The 8876-nt window shown below is 32.7% G+C and overlaps 1 protein-coding gene across 4 annotated transcripts; it reads right to left on the reverse strand.

The window, feature by feature from the left end:
- Positions 1-29: 29 nt before the first annotated feature.
- On the reverse strand, positions 30-5257 carry LOC122606142. 4 transcript variants are annotated; one of them, XR_006324810.1, is made up of 7 exons: positions 5117-5257; positions 4663-4763; positions 3991-4068; positions 3810-3881; positions 3460-3557; positions 1603-2635; positions 30-575 (listed from the first exon to the last, which is right to left on the reverse strand). XR_006324810.1 is itself a non-coding variant. In XM_043779103.1 (6 exons), the coding sequence occupies exons 1-6, from the start codon at positions 5138-5140 to the stop codon at positions 2109-2111; spliced, it is 900 nt and encodes a 299-aa protein (XP_043635038.1). In that variant the 5' UTR covers positions 5141-5257; the 3' UTR covers positions 1428-2108. The 4 variants fall into 4 exon arrangements, 2 of the variants coding, with proteins under 2 accessions (XP_043635038.1, XP_043635040.1); XR_006324809.1 differs by lacking the exon at positions 30-575 and adding an exon at positions 619-963; XM_043779103.1 differs by lacking the exon at positions 30-575 and having other exon boundaries at positions 1428-2635.
- Between the last annotated feature and the right edge of the window lie 3619 nt (positions 5258-8876).

Here is an 8876-nt window from a genome sequence, read left to right on the forward strand (position 1 = left end):
TATTACCCTTCTTTTTTGTTGTGATCATATTTGATGGACCAATTATTGATAATATATAAAGTAAAATATAATCAAGTATTTGAACAAAAATTCTTTCTGCACAACATGAATAAATTTTAACACATTAGCCAACCATGACCAACCCATACTGCTACATCTAATCCATATTCGGAACCAGATGACCACTTAACCTCTCCTTTTCTCTTGTTTGAAAAAGACCCCTTAACCTCTTCTTTAATCCTAAACAGAGGGCCAAAAGGGAGATGAAGTCGTTCACAGCAACACAGCAGGCGAAAACGCTTGATGTGCAGGTGCTTCCCCTCTGAAATACTGGTCTATGACGTTTGAACATACTTCTAGCAGAAATCAAGACTATTGTTCCAATGTTCTTCTGTTTCCAAGTATGCTTTACAGAAATATCTCCTGGGTGCTCACTAAGAATAAAAGTTTTTTTGGTCTACAGACATCTTTATTGTACATAATGTATGAGTACGATCCAGGATCATGTTTTAGTGCATACCTAAATGGATTGAGAAACAACGAAGAAGCAGACTTGCAATTTTGTTTTTACTTACCTACATAAACGGCTGTATCAGATGTGATCCAAACCTGAATGTTAATATTTGAATATGCAATGTAATGATTAGCTTGCAAATAACTCATTTTTAAACAAGTAATTTGGTAGTCCAGGTAAGGAACTCTGCAGCAGCCATTTATCCAATTCCAATCTTTAATGTCACACTTTGATAAAAACCATAACAAAACACGCAGCTTATTGCAAATTCTTTTTTACTTGGTCAGATTGCTTTAGGGTAGTTAAATAATAACAGCATGGTTTATGACATGACAAATGTAATAAAAGAAGAATGTAATAACTACAAAATATTGGTAATACTCTATCCCCTTTCGGCACCTATGAATTTGGTAATACTCTATCCCCTTTCGGCACCTATGAATCAAAGGCTGCACAGCGTTTAAGTTAACAAAGTTATTAGCAAATATTGATACTTTTAGTTACTCTTCAAAATAATTTCCAAAGCAAGACCAAACGCTTTTCTTTTCTAAATATTGTATAACTAAAAATAAAGAAGAAAAGTGAACTGGCCTCTCTATAAAACCAATAGAGATATTTACTATCCATACATGGCACTGAATACCCTATTTTCCCAAAGGTGACTAGCCATAATTGGTTGTTAGGTCACGTAGTTTCCATCCATTAAGATGTTAAGCAATAGCATCAAAAGTTTTCTGATGGTAGAAATGTAGAATACATAATTAATGTGAAAGGTATAAGTATTTTAAACACTGTTGTATAAAAAGAACGAAAGCAGCACAAACTGCATTGCAACAGTATATTTGAATATAACAAAAAAACTTTTTACTTCAAATCGTGAAACATATGAACAAAATCACTACCAAAGCCGATCTCAAACAAATAAACATTACTTGTGGCATCACAGATACTATATATGGCACTAAAACACCCAAGGAAATTCTACACATGCAAATATTGTACACAATGTGCGGTAGTTTCATCTTCATTCACCGTAACAGTGTAAAAGTTTGGCTTAAAATACAGAAATGAAGTTAAAAACTACATACCTGCAACATAATTACACATGACCCTGCAGTGGTAATTCCTGAATGTTCGGGGATGAAAATGGTGAAACTTGTTGATACAGATCTGACATAACTTTCTGGTATAAGTGCCCAATAGCAGTATAGTTCCATTGGAAATCAAGCACGCATACTTCATAACCTGAGCAAGTGAGCATTCTACGATCCAGAGGCACCACAGATGAGACATGACCATTGAAAAACTTCCAACCCACACCTACAGAACACCCAGAGATGAACCCCACAACTTCAGCTTCTTCTCATGGAAACTTACTATTAATGAAGAGACGTACCGCAGTCAAACTGTGGTTCTATTCAGGTAATGCATCTTCTAAGAACAGAAATGGTTGAAACAACGAAAAATTCCATCTGTATTTTGCTTGTTGAAATAGAAATGTGAGGGCCACAAAAGATTCACACAGAGCATTCATAATCAATTTTCAGATTCAGATTTCAGCCTCAAGTTCTCGTCATGTAAAAACAAACTACCCCTAAGACTTGTCCATTTGCTTCGTTTGACCACATTTTGAAAGAACAATTTCTTTTCCTGGATGCATTCTTAAGGCGTTAGCGAACATACGCTTTGCAGCTACAATATGTTCCTCTTTAAGATTACACTTAGGAGCATTTGCAGTGCTTGATGCTTCAACACCTAGGTTTGGAAGCATCTTCTTATTAGAATATGTCTTGTTAGCCTCGTTTCCACTGATATGTTGTTGACTATTTGACTTTGCATGAGTTTTCAAGCTTGAACTAATATTTTGACCTTTTGCTTCATTCGCAGGTTCCTGGCACACCATGGCATCTGTGACACCTATATCTAGATTAGATTGTTTGATTTTTTGGCCAAGTGCATGGGCAATCATGCGACGAGCAACTACTGGATTATTTCGAGGACGCTCTTTTGCAGGCAATTCCATGTCATCATCTGTTGAAAAAATCCGTTTTCGAGCTGCCATGTAAGCTTCCTCTCTGTCCTTTAAAGAGAGTTGAGCAGATAATGTTTCTATCTTCGTCCCTGGGAAAATCACATTAATCAATTTTCAATATCTAGACATTTGAGAATCGTTAAGAAGAGAAACATCAGTATTGCATTCACTAATATAAAAACAAATATCTAATGGCTGATGAAACCCCGATGTTAATAATGCAAAAGGGTAAGACTCAACCCATTTTATTAACTGCTATGTAGACCGGTTTTGTGTATATTTTCTTGCAAAAAAGGTCATACACTGCGGAACAGTAATTAGTCACTCATAAATTGCTTTATATAAATAATAAACGTATCAATATCTTAACAACAGTTTCTGTAATCGTACGTCAGATGTTATTTATCAAAATAAATATTTAAAGTGGGGTCAGGTTAAGCCGGCCCAAAAAGACCAACTTTGACGCATTAGAAACCCTAGAGCAGGCAATTTCAATCCAATATTCCAATTTGGAGTAAATTGGGCTACATTTTATTGCTAACATATATTGAACGCATAGCCATATAAAAACAAAAAAAAAAGGTCAAATGGGTTGAATGGGTGAAACAAGTCAAAAGTAGGCCAAATTGTAATTGTAACAAAAAGAACCCCATAATCATTTTATTATAGAATTATATTATAGTTATTTTACTCTCGCATGGTTAATCAAAATTCAGGCATAAAGAGCTCCTGGCAAACCCATTCTGACTATTTTTAGCATGTACCAACAATACATATTTTCACCCATAACCCACCCCACCCAACTGGACTATTATGACACCGTATCTAGCCCTGACCTGGACTTTTACCACAAATGGAAGCAAAATATATAATCCCATCACATACTTGACTTGCAAAAAAAAAAAGAGAATACCAGCGGATACATCTTCTCTTCGTGATAAAATCTGTGAAGTTATTGGAGACTGGTAGTCGACATGCTCCCATAACATATCCGCAACGAGAATGGAGGGTCTGAAATTTAAGAAAGAATAAAATAAGTCTTGATCAAAATCTAAAACATATTTTAGATAATACCCAATAGCAAAAAAATATACTCCCAGATCTTCATAACTGGTCATCAGTTTAACTTGATAACAGATAACAAAGGTTGAAATTATTTATTTGACAACTGGTCATCAATTTAGCTTCATAATAGAATAACAAAAGTTGAAATATTTATTTGACATATCTATGGACAAACAACATCAAAATAACTACACATACACTGATGTGTCCTCGCAACGTTTTAGCACGAGATGCCGCTCATCTCCTTCACCAATAGAATGATGAGAAAATCTTGCATAAAGAAAAAAAAAAAGAGTTTGTTACTTTAAGACAGGCGGAAATTTTTTTGTGAAAGGGAGCTATGGCGATGGAAGATAGAAAATTGCCAAAAAGTTGATACCCAAATATGTCAGCAAGGCGGTGTACAAGAAGACGATTGTAGGGATTCATTGGCTCCAGTTCCAGCACATCTTCTAGGCTGTAACATAGCAGAACATAAATTCTAATAGTCCCGTTTAATACCAAATAAGTATAGAACAATTGATAAGAATCTAAGATTACGCAGGAATTAGTATACATAAACCACCATTGACAATAACAAGATTATAAAAGATAACAAAAAATGTCAAGGAATCTTATTGTTTGAAGTTTATAACATATCAGTCCATGCATCTAGAATTAGCTTTCTAGAGTAAGAAAGCTACTCGCAAACTTCAAAACAGAAGTGGGCATTTTCTGATAAAAAAACTAGTAGCTAAACATGTTAAATCCTCCAAAAACATTTTCAAAACAGACATTTAACAAAAGTATATAAATCTTATGCAGAAAAATCATGTATACAGACATAATTCATCCCTTAATCAACACTCTCCTTCCTATTAACATTCTTCCACTTATTAATATATCCATCCGACAGGCTACTCCAACAGGTAACTTATATCGACATATATAAACTTACAAGAGAAGTTAAAGTCGATTGCTTTATTAGTCTTTTCTGCATTGTTTACTTCCTAAATACACTTTTACATTTGTGTCTGAAATATGACATAAAATGAAAGCGAAAAAAGAATACCTCGATGGATCGTTAAGGAAATCGACAAACATATCTTCCATAGAAAGAACAAGATGCTTACATGGAAGATTGTCCTTTACAAGAAATGCCAATTCTTCAACCTGCATATTATAAAGGAAAAACGATAAATCAACCTAACTCATACGCCTAAAATCAATCTAAAGCATTTAGAATTTGACACGTGGATTCCATTCAATCTCTTTCCGAATCTTATCACTTGATTCTTCCAAATGTCATCATTCATACAGTTGCTTATAGTATATAAATTTTTAAACTTTTATAAAAAATAAAAAAAATAAAGACAAAATTAATTAATGTATAACTATGATATGAGCATACATACATATCTATATAAGATAAGAATATATATGTATAGTATATATGTATACATATGATATATTATAAGGCATATAATGATTGTAAATTATGTGAATTAATAAGGAAAAAACATTACCATTGAGAATTGAGTGAGACTCATGCTGAATTTGAAAGCAGCAAAATTGGGGTTAGAAATTGTATTCCCTTTTTTCTTTGGTGAAACCCTAATTCGTGGTGAATTGAAAGTTTTAGTTCAAACGTGTTTTTTTCTGTAATTGGTTGCGTAGGATTTGATTTCTTTGGATATGTTAGGTTGACTGCTTGACCAATTCATTCAGTCAAAGGTTTTGTCGAAGGTTTATTGAGTTTATTGAATTAGGGTAAATTATACTTTTAGTCCCTTAACTTAACACGTTTTTACTTTCAGTAACTGAACTTTAAAAATTACAAATTATACACTAAATTTTCCACTTTTTTTTCACTTTTGGTCACCGCGCCTACCTTGTTACCTTTCCTCCATTAATTTGCCTAGATTCGTTAGTTTTTTTTTCCATTTTCTTCCTTTTCATTTATTTTATTATTAAAAGTGATAATCGATGAAAAGCATATTCAAAATTCAATCCATTTACATGATTTATTAAAACTTATATGACACAAACAAAAATATTTACGATTAAATCATAAGGCGCTATTGATTATTCAGAGAAAAAAAAATCTAGAACACGTTACTCTTGATAACCGTTACAATATCTTATTTTTATTATAGTTTAGCAATAGTTAATAAAATGAATTAAGGAAATTAAATAAATTTATATAACACAAACAAAAATATTTACGATTAAAGTAGAAATATAAAAAGACTAAAAAATTCAAACAAAGCACTAAAAAAATCTAACTTTATAAATAAAATTTTCAACTAACAATTATTTCATCGTCATTCAAAAAGAAAATCAATTATTTTATCTTATCACACTATTTTATAATCAATAAAGTAATAAATTGTAAACATAAAAAATATTGTTTCAAAACCCCTCACAAATGAATATGTATTTTCACTAATCGAAAAAAATAATATCTAAGACCTAAAGTTAGGCCGATTATCACTTTTAATAATGGAATAAATGGAAAGGACGAAAAGATATATAAAAAAAAAACTAGCAAATCTGAGCAAGTTAACGGAGAAAATGTACAAAATTGACGCAATGACCAAAAGTAAAAAAAAAAATTACAATTTTTGAAGTTTAGTGACTGAAAGTGAAAAACGTGTCAAGTTTAGGGACTAAAAGTGTAAATTTATCTAATTACAAAGATCGTCCTGTAGTTTGACCAACTCATTTTGAAGTCACGTCAATAGTTTTGGTCTAATAATCACAATTTTAATCTAAAAGTCAACACATTTGATCAAAAAGCCAACGTTTTTTGACCCAAAATTGTTGATGGGGATCTAAAGTTAGAGATCAAAATTATAATTTATAAAAAGTAAAAATGAAACCTATAATTTTTGAAAAATCATAAAGGCGATCTTTGTAATTAACTTAAGTTTATTTCTTCCCTTTTGTTATTTTTTGTTTGATTTACGCCATACGATAAGTATTAACTAGTGCAACATTGTTCCCCAGTCGAGGTTTGTGGTTTTTTTTGAATTTTTCTAGAAAAGATTGTTTTTATTTTCGTTCTATTTTATGATCTTATATTGAATTTTTTTATAATAAAGAAATCCAAATATCAACTAATATTTCTAGTTAAATTATTGAGAAACACAACATGTATAAGTCAAAGCGACATAATTTCATTTTTTCCTTTTTTTTTTTTTAGAAATTGCATCGATCTTGAAAAATTATGCACAAATTTAGAAATAAGCAATCCGAGTTAGAATAAATAGTTATTGATTTCAAAGTTTTGCAACAAAAATATTTAAACAGTGACGTTAAGTGTTTAAATGATGTCTTCCTTCCTTGTACCTTTACGACATATATTAAGAGATAAATGATAATGATTGATGAAATTAGAGTAAAAAGGAAATTGTTAGTTTGACTCATAATTGGATGATGATAAATTAACAAAAATGTTTTCGCATATGGTGAAAAAAGAAAACTTGTTAGTGAAACTATCATAAACCTTATGTTTTGGCAAACATGCAAAATTTGACCAAATAGCTGGCGAAATATCTAAGTTCACCAAATCGAAGGTGAAACTCAATGATTTGGACCAACTAGCAGCAAAAGAAATGCAATCAAGCTTAGCCCTTCAGTTTTGTGAAAACCCAATAAAAGTTGACTAACATGTGGGATTGAATCGGATTTTTCACTGCGTAAGTTTTTCTTAAACATATACATGTCCATTTATCTACATCACTACATGGTATAACCTCACCTTAAGATTAACAATTTAATACTGAAATCTGGAACATGATAGGTGTGGTATAGTTTCCAGCAATCGAAAGGTAAACATTTTTATTTCGATTATATGTCCTTTTTAGAGGGTCAATTGTTTAAGCCTAGAGACTCATCTTTAATGATAACATCTCAAATTAATATGGATCTTGTTTATACATTTGGCCAGGGATGATGATTTCCGACGATGGATAGGTAAATGTACTGATTTTGTTTTTTAATGGTTTAAGTATTTTTTTTTTTAAAGTAACTTTTATTCACATCAAACTACCGATTCATCCAAAAAAGGGTGAAAGCCGGCCAAGTACAATATAAGGCACTATATATTTACATTCAAAAATTAAAATAATTTCAATAGGACCAACTTGTAGAACACCCCCTTGTCCTATTCTTGAACCACAGATAACTCGTCGCTTTAAAATCTTGAAACACTTTCTCAATGCAAAACGTCAGTTCTTCAAACCTTTTCTCCTTCCTTGTTCTCCATAAGTACTAGCAAGTAATGAAAGCAATGCCTTTAAATTCCTTCCTCGCCTTCTTTTCTAAACCAACAGAGGACACACCTTACACCATATGCTTATCCGGTACCAGATTGCCATGGCTAAGTCACACGAGCATAAGATATGTTCGATTGTGTCTTCCCATCCATGACATAAAACACAATCCAAGTTGTTGAAACCACAATTCCTGATCCTGAGTGCAGCCATTGTTGGAACATGATCCAAAGACACCCGCCACATAAAGATGTTGCATCTCTTGGTGACCCATTTAGGGTACTTAAACACAAACCTATTACTATAGTCATCCCCGCTTCGAAGAAATTCAGAAATTCTTTGACACCTTTAACTGAGAGTCTATTTCCCCCATCCACAGCCATTTATCATGTTCATTTTTCATCTCAATCCCTACCATAGTCCTGACCAGAGCGCCCCACTCGTCCATCTCCTCAACCGAGACCAAATCATGCTTCCAGCTCCCACTGCCAAAACGTTTAGTGACAGGACAGAATTTATCACTGACTTTACACTTTTTTTCTTTCTCTAAACTAAAGAGTAATGGAAATCGCACTTTAAGAGGAACATCAAAAGCCCAACAATCAATACAAAATCTTATATCAGTTCCGTTACCAAGAATCCCCTTGAACAATTGGTTTATTTCCACTCAACCGACATTGACCTTACTAATCAAGCCAACAATTGATTTCCAAATTCTTTCCCACGAGACCCAGTGGATCTCTTTGCTCCTCAACGAACCATCCCAAAGGAACCTTCTAATAATGGCTTTGCACAGTGATCCGAACACTTTGTCGCATCTCTTCGATACGAATACAGTAACGATCATAGCAATCTCCTCTGGTAGTGGTACGTCAAAATCCAATTGGTCATAAACTAAACCGTTCACAACTTTAGCCGGGACTTTGAACAAAGAGAAATAATAAGTTGGAGACTTTCCATAACGGATTTAATAAGAGTAAGTAACCCTTCCCGATATAGATAGTCAAAG

The sequence above is a fragment of the Erigeron canadensis genome, chromosome 6 (genome assembly GCF_010389155.1).
Source record: "Erigeron canadensis isolate Cc75 chromosome 6, C_canadensis_v1, whole genome shotgun sequence".
Taxonomy (NCBI): Eukaryota; Viridiplantae; Streptophyta; class Magnoliopsida; order Asterales; family Asteraceae; genus Erigeron; species Erigeron canadensis.

Excerpts from the sequence above, each read along its gene's own strand:
- LOC122606142 (XM_043779103.1), bottom strand. The coding sequence starts at position 5,140 with ATGAGTCTCACTCAATTCTCAATG. Across the intron at positions 3,882-3,990 it reads CGCCTTGCTGACATATTTGG|ATTTTCTCATCATTCTATTG; the intron begins GTATCAACTTTT and ends TCTTTATGCAAG. Across the intron at positions 2,636-3,459 it reads AAGAGAAGATGTATCCGCTG|GGACGAAGATAGAAACATTA; the intron begins GTATTCTCTTTT and ends TGATTTTCCCAG.